At 33.2% G+C, this 19,266-nt stretch overlaps 1 protein-coding gene across 1 annotated transcript in view; it reads right to left on the bottom strand.

Annotated features, from left to right (window-relative positions):
• The window catches only part of Adamts6 (ADAM metallopeptidase with thrombospondin type 1 motif 6), a 270,679-nt gene that overhangs the window by 31,445 nt on the left and 219,968 nt on the right, over positions 1-19,266 (bottom strand). Inside the window, exon 20 of the mRNA XM_076856114.1 lies at positions 2,078-2,207. Coding sequence (XP_076712229.1) covers positions 2,078-2,207 — 130 coding nt within the window. The remainder of the gene's footprint in view (positions 1-2,077; positions 2,208-19,266) is intronic.

The raw sequence follows: 19,266 nt of genomic DNA, 5'->3' as shown, positions 1-19,266 counted from the left end.
AATTAAGAAGAAATTAAGAAAAAATGGACTAAAAGGAAACAATATTTAAAATAGGTTCCTTGAGGCCTTTCCAAGAAAGAAAACTCTGAAACTAAATTTGTCTATGCTTCGAATATTCCTTTATCTTTCTCTTTTGAATTCCATCCATTACTTACTTCAAACTTAAGTAACTTCATTTCAGAACTACAAAAGGAAAGAAGATAGGAAATCAAATTGTAATTACATGTTATTGTGTCAATTATACTTAAACCATTAAAGAAAATCCTCAAATGCAATACTCAGATCCATAATATGTGAGATGGAATGACCACTGATTGAACACTCTAAGGACAGTGAACATTTGAGCACATAATTTCAAACAAATAAAAAGTCTAGGCCAAGATAAAGCAAGTGTAACCAGTAACATTCAAATGCTTTAAATGGCTGATTAAATTCCAAACATGATACTTAAAATCCTGAGGGTCAGGGAATTAACTTGAAGGATTAAGACTCAAAATAACATGAAAACATGCTGCAGTTATTGGAAACCTAGAAGGGGACAAAATTAGCCCAGGGATTTTGAGCACCACTTTGATGTATATAATTTTTTCAATTTATCTTGAGATGAATTTATAAAAAAAAATTGGCAGAGAAAAGAACAAAAATAAAAAATAAATAACTTGTTTTCATGATACATATAATAGGTCACATTTCCATATTTTTCTATGACTTAGTTTTAAAGAATTAGTTACATAGTGATCACTTTTTGAAAAGAATAGACATAAAAGTATAAAATCTTAAAATAAAAATTTTCTATCATTCCAGATACTTTGCACTACTTACTTGATAGTTACTATCCTAAGCCTTTTCAAAAGACTAGAAGTGAAAAATTAAGATCAAATGTGCAGGCAGGCACTGGCTTTGGATAATGTGTTCATAAGGCATCACTGTTTTAGAATAAATATTTTGGAATAAATAATAAATGTTTTGGAATAAATATCCATCTTAGGAACCTGGATTTTTATCCATTGTAAGCCCCAAGTTTTTGTGATTCCACTGTGGTCATTTTTGGAAAAGGAGATTAACTTCGTTTTGAATCTTTTCTTTACAGTTATAGAGTTTGGGACATACATGTCTTGCTTACTCTTTTTCCTTATCAATTTCTTTTTAGGACACTTAGCTAACCAAGGGGTTAATGGTTAGTCTTGATTATTCAAACAAGAATAAAATGCCATTCACATGTTTTTTTCTTGCAGTTTGCAGTCTGGTAAAATCCCTAAAAAAAAAAAAAAATCAGTATCGTCGTGATCAAATCAGCATCCTTGTCTTTTTCCACATAATTATTGCCTTTTGCTTAATCAAGAAACCTTTCTGTTTTACAGATTATAAAGTGTAGCTCACTGACAGCAAATCTCATTTTAGAGCCATCATTGAAAAGAATAGCTCTTTCCTGTGCTTCTCTTTACAGTGAATTGTAACTGCTACATTGATGAACAGAAAGAGACTGAAGGAAGCCTCTGTGCCTGGATCCAGCATTCAGAAGACAGGATGGTTTGCAACAATGGAACTTAAAACTGGGTCAGTAAGTTAAAGCATTGATATTCCATTCTAGAGTATTTTTAAACCATTTTAAAAGTCTTAAGGACTTAGGATAAATATCTAGAAAAGAGGAGTGGAAAGAAATCATTTTTTTGTTGTTAAATTTAAGTCGCCAATATTTCATGTAACTTTAAGAAAGGGGGAAAATCCCAAATACTGCTGTAAGATGCCATCAGTAATAAAATGAATCCTGATTTCATAGTTCTTAAAATGTGAAAAAGATGTACCTTAGAATTGATATAATATGATCAATTCCAGCACTGTGTCAGGACCAAATTCATTGAAATTTCTGCTTTCAAAGAATTAATAATCAAAGTCTATGAATAAATAGGAATCTTTGCTGAGGGAAAAGAATATCAAAATATCACCCTCTATGTTGTTTCCTCCCTTTTTCTCAGCCTCATTTATCTTTTCATGTGAGTAATTTTCCAAATATGAATACATGATGTTTTTCTCTTTGTACCTGAAGAACCAGTTCTTACTTCTTTCTCTTACTTACTCAGGTGGGCAGGGCTCAGTGTTGCAGGCTCTTTGATTTTCAGGTGGCTTACTGTCAGGATCACAGTAATTGTTCTGGACAATGGAGTTGTCATCCAGCCTTTTACAGACCACCTCCTGTCTTTGGACACCTTGAGGAAAGGAGGACATCATTAATTGAGGAGCAGTTCACCTTCCAAAAAGGTGAGTATGCATAGCTTTCTTCCTTGGGGGATCAACCTCACTGGATCGCTGCTGTCTTATCTGTTCCAGAAACACTTGACTGCTTCTCTATAAAGGAGAGAAGTCCTGGTAATTATACTGAAATTTTAGGCAAAATCATTGTTCTCATATTTAGAAACATAACTGTTTTCAAATCCAGAAAAGAAACTACTGGTAACTTAAAGCAATTAGTATTTCCATCTGTATGTTCTTCTTCGTGCTTTCCTTTAAAAAAAAAAAAATCCCTTAAATTTCCCAAATTATCCTCAGATAAAATGTATTGATATATATTTCAATGCAAATCAATAATTGTATATTTTTTTAAAAATAAACAATAGGGATCAATTTACTTTTTGATATTTTATAGGAAAAATTCCACCAGCTTAATCTTTGTTAGGCATACATCACATCCACACATTTCATTTTTTTAGCATTTACATATGTATCACTCTAAAAGCCCAGGAAGTACAGAATTTAAAGATTGCAGTGGACCTTTTAGACTGTAACCAATTAGTCTGTTTGCTCTGAAGAGTTGGACCCGGTTGATTATATGTCAAAGAAATACATACATAACTCATTCAAATGTTAATTTTCAAAATACTTATCTTGTTCATAAAAATTAGTCTTGAGTGATCTGTTTACCACAACTAAAAATATCCTCATTATAAGTTTGTAAAATTTTAAATATGTGTTTATTATTTATTGGCAAAGATATCCATCACAACTTGTTCACATTTCATAAAACACAAAGACACACACACACATACTCTTGTTTGTAAACACCCCTGGTAAATAAGCTTTAGGTATACTTTCTTTAGTGTCAATCAATCAAAAAAAATCCAAGATAGATATGTCAAAATATCAAAGAGAAACAAGTCAAACTACAAGACCATGTATCATGTTTCAGATCATACAGGGGCAATAGGTTACTCCTGCAAGTGGAAATGAGAATATAAACTAAACCATCCCTCCAATCACCAAACCCTTCCCTCCAAACAGGTAAGCTAAATTACTCAGAAAGTGTCTAAGAGCAGCATTAACAGTAACCAGCAAGCCACAGCGTCATGCCTTACCCAATACTTCATTTGTTTTTCCTTTTGTTTTCAGTCGTTTTAAAATAATAGCGCCTTAAAAACAAAGTATGATCACAAATTAGGGAAATCCATGTGAGAATAGGGTCATTCAGTGAAGGAAAGTGTAACCTAAAAACCTGGGCACCAAATGCTTTCTCCAAGATCCTTCTTAAGAGTCATAAAAATCCAGTGGGCAGGAGTACTTCAGTTGTGACATATGCACATCTTTAACTCAGCCCTTTGGATTTAAAGATTGACACAGGAACAAGTCTTCTAAGCTTATAAGACTTAGATCTTATATCCTACATGACACTGGTAAGTAGTGAAAGAAGGTATTTTTTATTGCTTGCACAGATGCAAGACTCTTATTGATCACCTTAAGCAACATGTTTTTAGGCTTTCTTAAATTTAGAGACCTAATAATTAGTCAAACAATTTCCTGGCAATATATCTGAAAGTATGTATTGTACTCATTCCCTCCTAACCCCTGTAATAGGCCAGATGACTCCATTTATGCAATGACAACAATTTAAAATTTTTAACTATTAAACTTTAGATTTTTTGAGGGAAGAATGATTCATATCAAGCATAGCTATGATCTGTTCACAGATGTCCCATGATATTCATCAGATTACCTTCCCATTGTGTCATTCCAGTGGGCAGATAACTAAGACCATGTGGTCCACCTAAACAGATATTTCAACTGTGAGTCAAGGGACTCAGCTACCAACTGCAACAATGGCTGACTATCCATTCATTCTGGTTCAATGTTTTGCTTCTGTCAGGAAAAGCAGAACAGTGCTTTTATAGGTTAGCATGATTATTTATTTATTTTTCATTCAAATATGACTATATTTGAAACAAGAATGTTGGCACCAGTACAGTATCTTGGTTTTTTCTCAGAGAAAAGATAAAACATTTTCAGCTCTACAAAATGGAACTGATGTTGCTTTGTTTCAGTGGCAGAAATGTTCAGTCAGTTTCTACAGGTTAAGATAAAATTTTACTTTTAAAATATATAACCCAAGAAATGTTTTTCCTACAATAACATTTGTTCACAAGTAGCCTTTAAGGTGAAAGAAGTGCTACTTCAATTTGAATCACAGATGAAATGTTAGTAGAGATAATTAGCAGAGATTTATATTAAGATTTCATTTTTTAAAAAATTCTAGGCACTTATGTATCCTGAAGAAATGTTCCTCCATAACATTTATTGTTAAAAATTTGGAAAATAGCCAGGCACGGTGGCACACGCTTGTAATCCCAGCAGCTCAGGAGGATGAGACAAGAGGATCGCAAGTTCCAAGCCTTAGCAACTCAGCAACTTAGCAAGGCCCTAAGCAACTCAGTGAGAATCTGTCTCTAAATAAAATACAAATGGCTGGAGATATGGTTTAGTAGTTAAGTGCCCCTGAGTTCAATCCCTGGTACCTAAAAAGAAAAAAAAAAGGAAAATATACAAAACCATAAGAAACAAAATAAAAATTACCTATATATCACACATCTTTATTCTAGAACTTTAACCTTTTGGGTTATTTTGCTGAATGATTTGTTTAAAAATTACATACTTACACAAACTAAAACTGCCAACTAAATGTGGTTGGCAGTTCCTTCCTTCATTCACTCATCCATTTCATTCATTCATTAAGTAGGTAATAAGTACTAAATATAAGGCACTCTGCTTCTTATGAGATATTGAACAAAGAATACAAATTGACTTAATTTTGACCAGGCCTTCCAGTCATCTTAAAAACTAGGTTTTCTGGGTTCATTTTAGCTTCATAATTTCAGATTGATATTTTTTTATGAAGTGAAAATGAAAGTCCTTGAAGACAGCTAAAGTTGCTATTTTATGAGCCTGCATTTTTTCTTGCATTCATCTTTTACTAATTTTCTTCTAAAATGTTATAGTAGACAGTGTGGTATTTCACACTCAACAACTGCCTATACCAGTAGCCTATTCCAAACCTTCCTATGACACTATGCTATTTTCCTCTAACAGTATACAAATTTCCTTCCAACTTTTACCCCTGCACTTGGCAGGTTTACAGACTTTTTTTTTTTCCCTGCTTTGATTTTGAGTCAGTAGCAACTGGATAACTCTATAAACCAATGCACTAAATGGATCGATTTTTAAAAACACACACCTTTAAATTAAAGCAAAGGCAGCTTTTAACTCCAGGAAGTAGAAAATAAAGATCAACTGGAAATACTCTAAGTCAACAAGAGAAATACATTTTAGAATCTTTTTATATGATCAAATCTCTTGAACATAGCTTCTTTTAAAGTAGTCTATAAAACATTGCTAAGTTGATTTTAAACCCTATTGGGAATAATTACATCCAGTTACACAAAACCACTATGCTCTCAAATCTAAAGACTTATAGCTTATAACAAAAAAATGTGTGTGTGTATATATATGTATATATATATATAAAATATGTATTTTATTTATATATATAATATATATATAAAATTAAATATCCACATGGGCAGTCAATGTACATCTAATCAAAAACAATTCAAGTGCCTGTCCCCTGGAGATTGGCAGATGTTCTGCAGAATTTAATTGGCCAGATTTAAAGCTGCACTAATTATATTTTTAAACACCTAATTTTGCAGGCATGAAAATTGTATATCATTTTTTTTATAAATGCAATCCTTCTTCCATGCTTAAAAATCAATGATTTCATATTATAAAAGTTAAGTACAAACTTTATTTTAAATTCTCTAAAATTTAAAGCCTTTTAGTCTGTATATCTTTTGAATTTTTTGATATTAAAGAACAAAATATGATGGTATAGTGGTTCTTAACAAAGAAATGTAACTCTAGGGCCAGGGATGTAGGTCAGTGGCAGAATGCCTGCCTAGCATGTGCAAAACACGTGGTTCAATCCCTAGCACTGAGAAAAAAGTAAAGAAATGTAACCCTCACTTTTTGTATTTAGTTTAAACTTTTCAGATCCTATATTTAATTTTCTGATAATAGTTAAAAATTAAGATCTATTTACCCACCAAACGTTCTCTTGTACAATGGGAGGATCCAGCTTGAATCACTGCTCAAGCTACACATCGAGAAATGGCTTTAAATGGCATTTTCAAACAGCATATAATACAGGAAATGACACTGAACCCTGGATGGCATCCTCAATTTAATATTCTTACTCTAGGGAATGGTGAAGTGTGGTTCAGGTAAGAGAACTTTGTAGTCCCAGGGTGGATCCTAAATGAAGACTCAGAGACCATATATGGTTCCTCTTGACTTCTTGCCTCCCTCCTAGTTCCTTCTCCACTCCCCTTATAAACTGCCCAAGGTTCTCATGTGGTCCCACCTTCTCTTTTTTTCAGAGAGTTAAATAATTTTATAGGCTCATTTGTGACACAATATTCAGCAATATACTGTTTTTTTTTTCAGAGCAGTTCACCACTTTAAACAGAAAAATTGGAGAAATTAGCACTTGAAAATTTAACTTTAAAGGATGATATGTCCAAGAAGGACAGGGTGGAAGTAGTTAAGGGCAGGAGAAAGACCTTCTAGGTCTTTTCAGAGCTACTCATGAGACCCAACACTTCAGACTTAGACCGTATGTTTGATAAATAGGCACTCTAAAACCACATATGAGCAAGTCAATAATGAAAAGAAAGAGAGGATTAATGTATCCTTGGGATTGATGGATTAACCAACCTCTAGATCATTGAACCTAGCAGCATAGCACATTTCATCTGCCCAAGAAATAGTTTTCTGAGGATGAAGAGGGAGAAAAAAGTTAAAAAGAAAGAGCTCGTACTAAAAATGTGGCGGGTGGTTAAGGCAATAATTTGCTTAACCACAGCATCCAAAGTAGCTAGCAACGAAGAAAACACCAGATAACCACAGTATACAGAGCATATGGCCAGCAGTATCAATTTAATCTAAATCTTCAGTGAAGATAGCATCCAAAGAGTGACAAGTGCCAGGAAAAAAAAAATGTCTCCCTGCTCTGCTTTCGCTGTTGGAATCTGGCTGTTGTGCCGTGTGATTGTTGGCCAGACACAAGCACTTGTAGGGCAGAGCAAAGCCCATCTGCCTTGGATGTAACAGCTGGCACCCAGCGTACCAATCAACTGCATCCATTTGGCTTCCTTCTTTTGAAGAGCCTTTTGCTAGTTTTTATCTTCCAAAGACTTCCCTTCTCTGTCTTTCTGTGTCTTCCCTTCTGTCCCAAGTAAAAGTAGATATCCTGAGGACACAGGGTGATCAAAAGGAAAATACAGCTCTAAAAATACTGCATTTTTCTAGAGAAACTGTATTTAGTGATAGTAAAATGGAGATTCCTACTACTCATTAGATATTAACAGTAATCACTTTCATGAAAAGTGCCTAACAATCTATTTGAGTTCCTACTATGTCTAAGAATGATTTTCATTACCATAAAAGTGGGAAAAATAGTAAGACAATTTTGACCTCAATTTTGACCGCAAGAACCATTATAATTATATCACATAATGGAAGATATTTTTTCCAATAAAATATTGAATTTTCAGGCCTGATATTTTTAATTTTACAGCCCTCCAATTTTGTTAAATTGTCTCATTTCCTTTTATCTATCATTGTTAGTTTTAAGAACTCTTTTCATGGCTAAATGACTATGATGGCATTCCCTTTCACTTTTCCTTGTTGTGTTTTTGTTTTGTTTTGTTTTGTTTTTTACTTTTCACTTCAACTTCTGCCATGTTTAGTTACTTCTTTATGAGTTCTAAGCATAAAACCTAAGGCAAACTTTCATTACCCTTAGTAAAATGAGACAATCGAATCAGATGATTTCTAATGTTTCTTCAAAGCCAAAATTGTATAAAGTTGTTTCTTCTCTTCCTCCACATTTCAATATTTCACCATTGTTTTCTCCACCTCTTCTCCCTCTATGTCTGCTTTTCCTCTATACTCTATAGAACAACAAATGTAGAAAGCAGGTGTTTGTTATTTTCCATTTGGTTTTATAGACTTATTTCAGAGCCTGAGTTGATACCAGTTCTTTTGACATGTTAAAAGAGACATGTCAAAAGGCAGAATACTAACTAGAAACAGGGACTTTTGAAAGGCACTTTTCCTAATATATTAATCCATAGTACTAAAAAGTAATCTTCATAATCTTTAGAATGACTTCATCTTTTCTGATATTTATTTAAAATCTTAGAGGAATGATGTTGAGAATACAAGTCCCAAGCTTCTTTCATATACTATAACATATTTGTCACTAAATACATTTTAAACTAAAAATCTTTATTTCCTTCAATTGAAAAAAGAATATAATTATACTAAAAGGTTCTGTCAAAATTGGGGTGATAATACTTACCATTATGGAAAACTTTATTTTTTTCCAAAATTTTATATATTCTATCTTATAAAGATGGATAATGTCATGATAGTTAAAAATGGTATTTTGGACAGAATTTTTGTGAAGTAAAACATGACCTGTGTCACACTGATCCTTAATAGAAAATGTACTTAGACTGTGGTTTCAGCATTACCCAAGTTTTTCAGTAAGTGAATATTTATCCAAACTCTGCTGTCCATGTTATGAAAGAACATAATTGCTAAAGCAATAGAAATGATAAAAAAAAGGAAGAAAATCAGCACTAGGGAAAATGTTTTGGGTTTACAGAGATTACTTCCCTTCAACTATAAATCTTAAGGTTAGAGAAAATCCAAGCCAATATGCAGACTTAAGCTATAAAAAGTATAAAGATCATCAAACTAAACTTTTATATGTAACATTTTTAACAAGAGGTTAAATAGCTTAAGGTGTATTGAAAATACATAGGAGAACTCAAAGAATTTTTTAAAAAGTAGTTTTGTATAGGAGAAGTCATATGCTTAACGAAAAAGATGAATACAAAAATTATTATGGACAAATGAATGAACAAATACATTAACTTCCAGATATATGAACCAGCCACTAGCATGAGTTTTCATAAAGGAGTTGCTCTTCTTCCGCAAGGATCATGTTATACAAGACTTTATAGAAGTCAGGTGAAGTTGGTGGCTACTAAACCAAGGATTTCAAGAGCTGTGATGTACATTTGTGCCTGCTAACAGGTCTGATACAACTGAACTTGTATGTTAAAGGATATTCTTCCTTCTCAACATTGAAAATGACCTAAAAGAAGAGGCGGGTGGGAGAGAGTGAATAGGGGAATGCCATGGTCAGTGCAGTGATAGACACCTTCTAATCTTCTAAATATCTTATTTTTCGAAGAGCAAGGAGAAAATTAGGGACTAATAAACAAAGCTGAATGTAAACCTTTATTCTTTCTAAACTCAAGTCACTTTTTTTCAGGGAGTCTGTATTACTAAAAACATCACAATGATCTGTTTCATGTCTGATATGTGCAGGAATAAAAGTTAAAGAACCTCTATAGTTTCAAACAACATTATTATATTGTACAACCTCACACTCAAAATACCTTTCATAGGGAATTTTTCTTAAGAACTAATTATGTTAGCTATGTTTCTTCAAAGAAAAATAAATAGCAATGAGTAAAATGTTTTTAACTATTTAAACTAAAGTTTCCATCTGTAATCTTTATTAACTCTGAAAGAAATTTTCAGATAATAATGTCTAAGCAAAGATAAGCAGATTTAGTTATAAGATTCAGTCTTTTTATGTCTTTGACATTTAATTATAATTAAGACTACTTTGAATCTTGAAAAAGACAGATTTTGTTTTCCTCTGTCTGCTCTAGTCTGGGACTCCTGTGCTTTGACTTTCTGTGAAAGTTACAGCATAAGTGTCTTTATAAGCTGCCATACAAGTGTTAGTCATTATTTTTGTTGTTGTGTCTATAAAAATCAAGTGTCAAAACCCTTACTTGGTTGAAGCACATTCTGTGATTCACCAATAACATAAATTGTCTTCTTAGTGATGTTAAATGTGTCAGGCAGACATTTTAGAATTAAAAAACAAATTAAAAGAACATTTGTGAAAACAAAGCATTTGCCTCTGTCTTATCTGGTACATTGAAAGCTGTTTCCTTTTGTCAGGTATTAGTACTAGCTTAAAGATGATCTTATATTTGGTCTAATAATTATTTTTTGTTATATTTACTAATACTTTTAAAAACAACTTAGAAATTATTATTTTAGGATACACTTACTATATTTTTAAGAGCACATTAGGCTTATATTGTACCATTCTTGAAAATAATATTTATCATGAACATACAGTAATAGAGACAATGTAGAAATGTCTACCATTTTAAAGAGATCAGTGCAATCTGCATGTCAATTCATTAAAATAATTTTAAAATTATGTTATTATACATGGAATGATGTCGATTATTATATGAACTTGTCAGTCACAAAGAAGAATGCTATCACAAGCTCTTTTAAATATGCCTGTATCTTCACCTCCTTCCTGTTTTGTTTAATCACTCAACAATCTTATGCTTAACAGAGGCAAAGGAAGGAAACATATTCAGAAGGAATACTTGCTACAGATATGAAAGAGAAATTTACAAATTATTTGAGACTCTAGTTCCTTTTCTGGACATACAAAGAATCTCCATTTTTAATTTATGAGTATCACTAGGCCCTTAATAGTGAGCTTATATAAATCATTTTTCCTTTCATAAAACAAAATTCAGTATCTATTTTTGCAATCTTAATTTTACACTAAATCAGCACTTCTCAAACTTTTTTGGTTCATGGCACCTTCAGTATCTCAATGATCTTTTTATAGCACTTCCTAGGTAGGACAAAAAATGTCTAAAGAGGTTTTCTTTTGTTTGTTTGTTTTGTTTTTCTGTACAGGGATTGAAACCAGGGATACTTAAACACTGAGCCGCATCCACAACCCTTTTAATTTTTTAAATTTTGAGACAGGTTCTTGGGCCTCACTGAACTTCTGAGGCTGACTTTGAACTTTCCATCTTCCTGCCTTAGCCTCCCAAGTACTGGAATTAAAGGTGTGCACCACCATGCTTGGCTTGTCTAAAGAGTTTTTATTATTAAATTGTTAGGTACAAATGACTTTGTTATAATAATTTGTGTTACATATCACCAGTGTCACTGTGTTTCCCTTGAAAAAAAGATAATATTCTGTATCCTTTGTAAGTCTACAGCAGTGACCCTGGGCACCTTGGTGCCTTTAGGAAAACATGATACTAAATCAGAAAAATCCAAGATACTAGTTGGAAACCACTTAAAAGGCATCTTAAAAATCTCAAAGAGTAGAAAGCAGCTCCAATATGTTTAAAATTCCAGATGAATCAGGTAAAGATACATAAATTAAGATAAAAAGAATTTGTCCTAGCTAGAAAGAAGAAATACATAGCATGACTTCTATGCTTATATACTATTCATTTTCTCTTTCTTACACACACACACACACACACACACACACACACACACACACACACAGATTAGGCTTAAAATTATATCCAGGGAAAATAATTTAAAAAAAAGGAATATTGAACATGTAAGAAAAATTAAACAGACCACATAATCAGAAAAGAAAAAGTAATGATAGCATTTTAAATAGTCAATGACAACTGATCAGAAACACCCAATTACCAAATAGTATATGTAAAATATAAACCAGTCTCTTTTCCCCCTCCTCCTCTTCAATATAAGCATAGTTTTAACTTATCTTTTCCCCTCTGTGCTGCAAAACAATGTTTAACAGAGAAATACCTTGATTTAATAAGAAATCTAATCAAATTGAGTTCTTTGGCATACTTCTTTTTTCTTTTACATAAATAGGAAGAAAGGAAATCCTAAAAAAAAAATCAATTTGGACAAAGCATCAGGCTTGTCAGTAGGGTCAATGAAAAGACATTATATTTAGAGTATAAATTCAAACCTGTAACAAATATAAAATGTATGTATTCATGACTGTTCTTTTCAGTACAAATTAAATATCCTTAAAGGTTTTTTTTTTTTTGTTATAAAACAGATGCAAAATTCAATACAATGCTACAGCCTTAAGTCTTTAGTGATTGGCTTTGAAAAGTTTTACTTTAAAAACATAAGGGTTGTGTGAAATCAGCAATCAGCTTAGGGATATTGTGAAGGTAGAAATGGCATAGTTTGAACAGTGGGAAATTAGAATATATCCAGAAAGACCAGGGTAAAAGTTATGAATATGAATATTGCTGCATTCTATAAGATTTATTCCCTAAAGCAGCAGCAATTTCCTAAGTAGAAGGCCTTCTCTGTTTATAAGACACACACAAAAAAGTGTTCATCAGTTTTCACAAATAACATGTTAAAACAAGGACCATATCTCTTATATTCTGACTTGTGAGTCTAAATCAAAGTTGGCTGAGGGTATAGCCATTTACAAGTTGAATATTGCTTATCTGAAATGCTTGGAAGCAGAGGTGTTTCAGATTTCAGAGTTTTTCAGATTTCAGAATATTTGTATAGACTTGACCAGTCAATCATTTCTAATCCAAAAATCCAAAATCTAAAACTTTTTGTATATTATTGTATTTTCATATTAGGAATGCTTAACCTGAACCCATTTTAGATCCCTAAGTATCAAATAAATTTTGAGTTAAAATAAAGATCTTTGAAAAAATTGTTCAGCACAATTTTAGTCAATTTAAAAAACATTAATTAGATGCATATAAGTGATCCATCAGGTAAAGAAGAAAGCATGCAAATAAACTGAACTACAAAAATACTTTGTACAGGCATGTCCAAGGCCAGTGGACATAATAAATAAAACCATGAAGTTAATTGGCATTCTACCATGTTCATTCTCTTCTTTAATTCCAATCTTTATTTTCCTACTTCAGATATTCATTACTAAATCTCATTAACCTCTACATTCAACTAATAGCCAATTAATAAGAGATGGGTGTTAGTAATGCTATGAGAGGTATTTGCATCTGAATGTTAATTTTTTGAGACAAAACTTCCAATTCATCTCAAAGGCAATACTTTTCAACTTTGGCTGCACATTAGAATTACATAGGGATCTTTTTAAAATCTGAGGTTCTGGCTACACCCTAACCAATTAAATAAAGCTTTGAGAGGCAGAGCCCAAGTATCGAATCTTTCAAAAAAACATTTAAAGTAGTCATGGTGTTTCCAATGTGCACCAAAGTTAAAAATCATTGCACTAGGGTAAGTATTTGAAAATGCAAACTTTCAAGCTAGTGAAGAAGATATTTTTGAGTGATAATATAGCACACTTCTCTAGAGAAATTGCTACCTGGTGAAAAAGTTCTATTCAAGGTAATAGACCATTTTTTTATTAGATAAATGCTACATTAAAAATATCACTGTAGAGACTCAATTTTTAGGTCTTGATTCCAGCGAGTTTCTTCATTTGAATTCTACCTATAAAATAGGAATAGTAGTAGCAGTGCCCATCTTGTGTGGCCCCTGAGAATAAACAAATGAATCACTGCAGCAGAAAATTTTTATAAACTATAAACTATAAACATTTTTATTTATTATTACATAACTGAGCAGAAGAACCACTTGTAATTAAAAAGACTAATGGCAATGTTCACTCCAACTGTGACACAGGTCATTACCTAAAAGACTAGTCACTTTGATTTATGAGGCGTTTACTTTAGGACTTCTCAGAGCCTACTCAGAGTTTCAGGAAGTATGATTCCTGAACCCATAGCACCAGCATTACCTAGAAACTTATTAGAAATTTAAGTTCTTGGAGCCTACACCAGGCCTACTGAGTCAGAAACTAGAGGGAGAACCTACAAATTCGTGTTTCACAAACCCTCCAAGTGATTCTAAAGCACCCTAAATTTTGAGAATCACACATCTAGCAAACACTAGTGAAAAAACAGAATGTATGACTAAAATAAAAGAATGCATATATAATATTTGATATTTCAATCTTTAAAAGTCACAGTGCAAAAGTACACTGGCATAAATTACTACTCAAAAAAAGAACAACCCAGCAACCTAAAGTTTTGTACTTTAAAACAAACAACTTTCATTGCTGAGCCAAGCTTTATCAATAACACATTATTAAGACAATAATCAGCTAGGCACAGTGGTGCATTCCTGTAATCCCAGCAGTTTGGGAGGCTGAGACAGGAGAATCCCGAGTTCAAAGCCAGCCTCAGCAACTGTGAGGTGCTAAGCAACTCAGTGAGACCCTCTCTCTAAATAAAATACAAAATAGGACTGGGATGTGGTTCAGAGGTCAAGTGTCCCTGGGTTCAATCCCCAGTACCAAAAAAAAAAAAAATATGACTTGAATTGGGTGTCAACATACTTTATATACAGAGATATGAAAAATTGTGCTGTATGTGTGTAATAAGAATTGTAATGCATTCCACTGCTGTCATGCATTAAAAAAATAAGATCAATAAAAGATAAAAAAAATCACATTTATCCTGAAGACAATACACCCCAAGGCATCTCAATGTTCCCAGTTAGACTAAGGAAGTGTTTCTTCAATGACTCAAAGAAAAGATCATTACTTTTACTGAATCACTACCAATCTTTCCTGCATATTAGATGTCACTAGGTCTGCTAAGCAACAGAAAAACAGACTTGAAACTTACCTTAAAAGATCTCTTAAGCAAATATTATTGTTATTCCCAAATTCGATCAAAGTCAACGTTCTTGACATTGGTAAAACATAGGTAGGCCAATAAGAGGTAAGCACATTGAAGAATCTTGGGAGGATACAATTGAAAGTTCTTTGGCATTTCTTGCTCTCTATTTTAACATTTTAAAAAATTCTCATAGCCTCAAGCTATCTAGCACCTACCTGGGGAAATGAAAGTGGAGTACCACAATTAAGAACTGACTTTTGTATTCATCCTTGGTTTATAAGTGAAAATATGTAAAAATGACTTTTCTTTTGAAATGACATCTTCTAACTGTAGATAAAGTATATCATTCACCATTACTAAGTAGAAGACTTGGGCTCTCTGATCAGCATTCCCGAGCCTTATGGAACTTTACATACCTCAAACATTAGCTTATTATATTTAAAGAATCTGGGATTAAAAGTAGGGGTGTGTATAAGAAGTGTAACTTCAATAATTAAAACCCGCACTCTATATCCTAAGATATTCTATACCCTGCCCTACTCCCAGAGCTTCTACCTATTCAAAGTTTAGAAAGCAAAATTGGAGAACTTGGTTTTATTTACTCATCCTAAAATTTTATTGTCTCTCCTTGGCAGTTGCTTTGTCCTGTCCCATAATAAAATTGGCTACTCTAACCTCTCATTTCATATCCTAGAAAGAACAAAAACACATAAACATTAATCCTTTTCTCCCATTAAATTAAATATTTGTTGAGTCCTCGTATGTTCCAGATATTGTTCTAGGTACAAAATTAGTTTACAAAGATATTCTATGTTCAGAGTGCTAGGTTTCAGTTTTTCTGAAAGCTAAGAACAGTGGTACATAAATATAAGTGAATATCAGAATCATCTGGCTAGATGACATAATTCTATATTTAGAAGACCCCCCAAATAAAACTGTACTAGGAAACTTCTAGAACTCAAAATGAATTTACCAGGATATCAGGGTATAAAATTAAAACCCATAAATCCATAGCATTTCTATATATCAGTGATGAATCAACCTAACAAAACAGGTGAAAGACCTATACAATAAAAACTACAGAACACTAAAGAAAGGAATTAAAAAAGGCCTTAGAAGATGGAAAGATCTCTGATGTTGTTGGATAGGCAGAATTGATACTGTCAAAATGGCCATACTACCAAAAGCACTACTCAGACTTACTGAAATTCCTATTAAGTTCCCAATGGTGTTCTTCATAGAAATAGAAAAGGCAGTCATGAAATTCATTTGGAAAAATATGAGGAACAGCCAAAGGAATAAGAGGATAGCCAAAGAATAAGAGGAATAGCCAAAGAATAGCCAAAGCAATCCTTAGTGAGAAAAGTGAAGCAGGAGGCATCATAATACCAGACCTTAAGTTGTACTACAGAACCATGGTAACAAAAATAGCATGGTACTGACACCAAAACAGACATGAAGATCAATGGTACAGAATAGAAGACACAGAGACAAACCCACATAAATACACTTATCTCATACTAGACAAAGGCATCATAATTATACATTGGAGAAAAGATAGACTCTAACAAATGGTGCTGGGAAAACTAGAAATCCATATGTAGCAGAATGAATTGAAAAAAAGTAGGCTCAGCTCTCTATCATGTTGGCTTAAGAACCAAATTTCTCAAAAAGACTCCCAAAACACAAGAAGTAAAATCAAGAATCAACAAATGGGATGGTATTAAACTAAAAAGCTTCTTCACAGCAAAGGAAACAAAAACATGAAGAAAGAGCCTACAGAATGGGAGAATATCTTTGCCATCTGCACCTCAAATAGAACATTAACCTCCAGAACACATAAAGAACTCAAAAACTGGGGCTGGGGTTGTGGCTCAGAGGTAGAGCGCTTGCCTGGCAAGTGTGAGGCACTGGGTTTGATCCTCAGCACCACATAAATATACAATAAAGATATTGTGTTCACCTATAACTAAAAAATAAATATTAAAAAAGAACTCAAAAAGTGGCTACAAAAATAATAATAATAATAATAATAATAATAACAACAACCACCACCACCACCACCCAATCAATAAATGGGCAAATGAACTGAACAGGCACTTCACAGGAGAAGAAATATGACTGGTCAATAAATATATGAAAAATGTTCAACATATCAAGCAATTAGAAATGCAAATTAAACTACAATGAGATTTTATCTCACTTCAGTAAGAATGGCAATTATCAAGAATACAAGTAACAATAAATGTTGGGCAAGAATATGGGGAAAAAAGGTACACTCATACATTGCTGGTGGGACTGCAAATTGGTGCAACCACTCTGGAAAGTAGTATGGAGATTCCTCAGAAAACTTTGAATGGAACCACCATTTGACCTAGTTATCCCACTTGTTGGTATATACCCAAAGAACTCATAATCAGCATACTATAATGACTCAGCCACATCAGTGTTCATGGAACCAACCTAGTTGCCCTTCAACAGATAACTGGATAAAGAAAATGAGGTACATGTACAATGGAATATTTCTTGGCCATAAAGAAGAATGAAATTATGGCATTTGTTGGTAAATGGATGGAACTGGAGACTATCAGACTAAGAGAAATAAGCCAATTCCAAAAAACCAAAGGCTGAATGTTCTCTCTGATATGCAGATGCTAACATACTATAAGCCAGAGGAAGAAAGGGAAGAATAGAAGTTCACTGGATTAGACAAAGGGGAATGAAGGGAAGTGAGGGGGGATGGGAATAGGAAAAACAGTAGAATGAATGTGACATTACTTTCCTATGTTCACATATAAATACATGACCAGTGAAACTGAAGCAGACCAGGTACTCCCACCCCAAATCCACTCCCCACCATAATTAAGCTTCTCTTCGTGTCAGAAAGATTTTTACAAAGAGTGTCAACAGGATTTCACAGAAGTTCTGCAGAGAGCTCAATGTGGTTTGAAGCTTCATCTTTCTTTTAAATGCCAGGTTTGCAGACAAATGTGTAAAACCTCTGTCTAGCCTAAGAATATGGGACAAAGAGTAACTGTAAGGTTCCCACCCACTATCATGTAACCATCCCACTGAGTATAAATCTAAAAGAATTTCTAGACTTTGGGTCCAGAGAGTTTTTAGGCCTCAGCTCCTCTGGACTGCTGCAGATTAATAAACCTGCTTCCTAATGGGTGTCCAGCATCATATGTCCTACATCAAATCTATATCATTTATATCCACATGAATGGGAAGTTATATTCTATGTATGTATAATATGTCAAAATACACTCTACTGTCATGTGTATCTAAAAAGAACAACAACAACAACAAAAAAGAATTATCTGGCCAGCTTGTTAAAACATAGCTGGGCCCCACTCCAAGAGTTTCTATTCAGTAGGACTGAAATGGGTTCTCCGAATTAGCATTTCTAACAACTTCTCAATTGATGTTGATGCTGCTGGTCCAGTGACCATACTTTGAGAACCACTTACCAAGACAAATGATAGCTCTTCACACCACGCCTACCAATTTTCAAACACTGTACCTCTCAAAGAAGAGAACAGCTCATGAATGCCCATAATCACTTATAACCAAGCAAAATCTGGATTCCCAGGACTACCTAAAATATCTAAGATCAGTAGCTCCAAAATCAAAGAAAAAAAAGTATAATAAGGAAGGGAGAACTCTCCTTCTAGGGGCTTTTCTTCCTTTCTGCTTCTTTGTTTTATCACAAGAAATCATCTCTATTTCTCAATACAAGTGTTATGGAAAAGAATAACACTCATTTAGATTTTTCATACATTTTTACTTCAATAAAATTATAGTTTTTATTCCAAATTAGGTTCTCATGACCTTTTCCTCCCCTTTTTTGTTGGACTATCTCGTCTCTGAACAAATAGAATCATAGGGTTGAAGGAACATTGAGAATTCACTTAATCCCTCCTTGGCCTCAGACAAAACTGTGTCTAAACCATCCCCAAATATAGCAATTTCAGCAAAAGAAGAACAGGCACAGAGAATTCCCCATTCAACATTCTGTCACATACTTGAAGATACTAACATGCTTTCCTTCAGCCTTCTCTTCTCTTAGTTGAAAAACCTTAATTTTAAACCTTCCTTATTCAATTTCCTGAACTTTAAATTATTTGGATTCTAATTAGTTTGTCTCACTTTGCCTCAGGGCCATATGTATGCATATTGTACAAATAGTTTTTGTTGGTAGGTGGAAAGGGGAAGGTTAATGTACAGATTGATTAAAAGGAATTTAATTGGAACAAAGAAATAATAAATGCCACTAAAATGTAATGATATAATGCAGTGGTGGCACTCACTTGAACAAATAGTGAATTCATTGAGGATCATCAGCAGTGACATTAGTTGCAAATATCTTTTTATTTCATTAAGAGAAATGGTA

The sequence above is a fragment of the Callospermophilus lateralis genome, chromosome 5, assembly GCF_048772815.1.
Source record: "Callospermophilus lateralis isolate mCalLat2 chromosome 5, mCalLat2.hap1, whole genome shotgun sequence".
Classification (NCBI taxonomy): domain Eukaryota; kingdom Metazoa; phylum Chordata; class Mammalia; order Rodentia; family Sciuridae; genus Callospermophilus; species Callospermophilus lateralis.
Note: the sequence above shows the minus strand (reverse complement) of the source record. Positions and strands in the feature narration are given on the sequence as shown.